Source organism: Bison bison, unplaced genomic scaffold (assembly GCF_000754665.1).
Source record: "Bison bison bison isolate TAMUID 2011002044 unplaced genomic scaffold, Bison_UMD1.0 scf7180017863415, whole genome shotgun sequence".
In the NCBI taxonomy this organism is placed as follows: Eukaryota; Metazoa; Chordata; class Mammalia; order Artiodactyla; family Bovidae; genus Bison; species Bison bison.
The window spans coordinates 487327-488271 of record NW_011493987.1 but is presented as its reverse complement, the minus strand read 5'-3'; the positions used below and the strand labels follow the sequence as shown (position 1 = coordinate 488271).

At 57.8% G+C, this 945-nt stretch overlaps 1 protein-coding gene across 1 annotated transcript in view; it reads right to left on the bottom strand.

Moving 5' to 3' along the window:
- Nucleotides 1–945, bottom strand: part of LOC104983825 — a gene marked incomplete at its 5' end in the record, with an annotated part of 15649 nt that overhangs the window by 3121 nt on the left and 11583 nt on the right. Inside the window, one exon of the mRNA XM_010833360.1 lies at nucleotides 26–175. Coding sequence (XP_010831662.1) covers nucleotides 26–175 — 150 coding nt within the window. The remainder of the gene's footprint in view (nucleotides 1–25; nucleotides 176–945) is intronic.

Below are 945 nucleotides of genomic sequence, written 5' to 3'. Positions count from 1 at the left end.
CACAGCCTGTGACCCCAACACTCACTCGTGTACTCGACGTGGCCCATGACCGTCACTTCAATCTGAAGATCCTGGCAGGTCGTGTTCGTCATGTCCATGACGTTGTAGCTGCGAAGGACCTGGTTCATCAGGGGGTGGGAAGAGGACATGCGGACACTTAGGGCCACAGACCTCTCTGCAGAGCCACATGGAAGGGCTCTGGATCCCTTAGCTCCTGGGCTAAGAGCTTTGAGGCCTTCTGCCCTTTCCCATCCTGCCCCTGGACCTGTCCAGAAATACAAATGGACTCAGGTGTTGGGTGAGTAGGGGGTGCAGGGTCCTGGCACGGGGGCAAGCATTGTACAGAAGCACCGGAGAGGCTTTAATGGAAAGTTCAGGAAATGCGCCTGGCCTAGGCTTGAAAGAGGAAAATGAGTTTGTCAGGTGGGACAAGAAGATCCTGGAGGTCATTCAAAGCTAAGAGATGTGTGTACATGGGAAGATCTGTCCCACTGGGGAGGTGGGCGGGGCTGAGGCGAAAACAGGCGGAGGTACTGGAGAGGTGGGCGGGGCTGGGGAGTAAGCACACGCGGAGTTACTGGGGAGGCGGGTGCGACTGGAGAGAAAGCAGAGGAGGAGTTACACTGGATTTGGGCTCGGCTGGAGAGAAAGCAGAGAAGGAGTTACTGGGGAGGTCAGTGGGAGTCGGGGGAAAGCACATGAGGAGTTACTGGGGAGGTGGGCTGGGCTGAAGAGAACGCAGAGGAGGAGTTACTGGGGAGGTGGGCGGGGCTGGGGAGAAAGCAGAGGAGGAGTTACTGGGGAGGTGGACAGAGCTGGGATGAAGACAGAGAAGTCTCCCGGGTCATAAGGCAAGGCTTAGTATGGTGGGGGCCGCTAAGATGGCCCCAGGAGTGGCAGCTGTGCTCCTGCAGGGATGGACTCCGTCAGCCAGACAAGAGACAC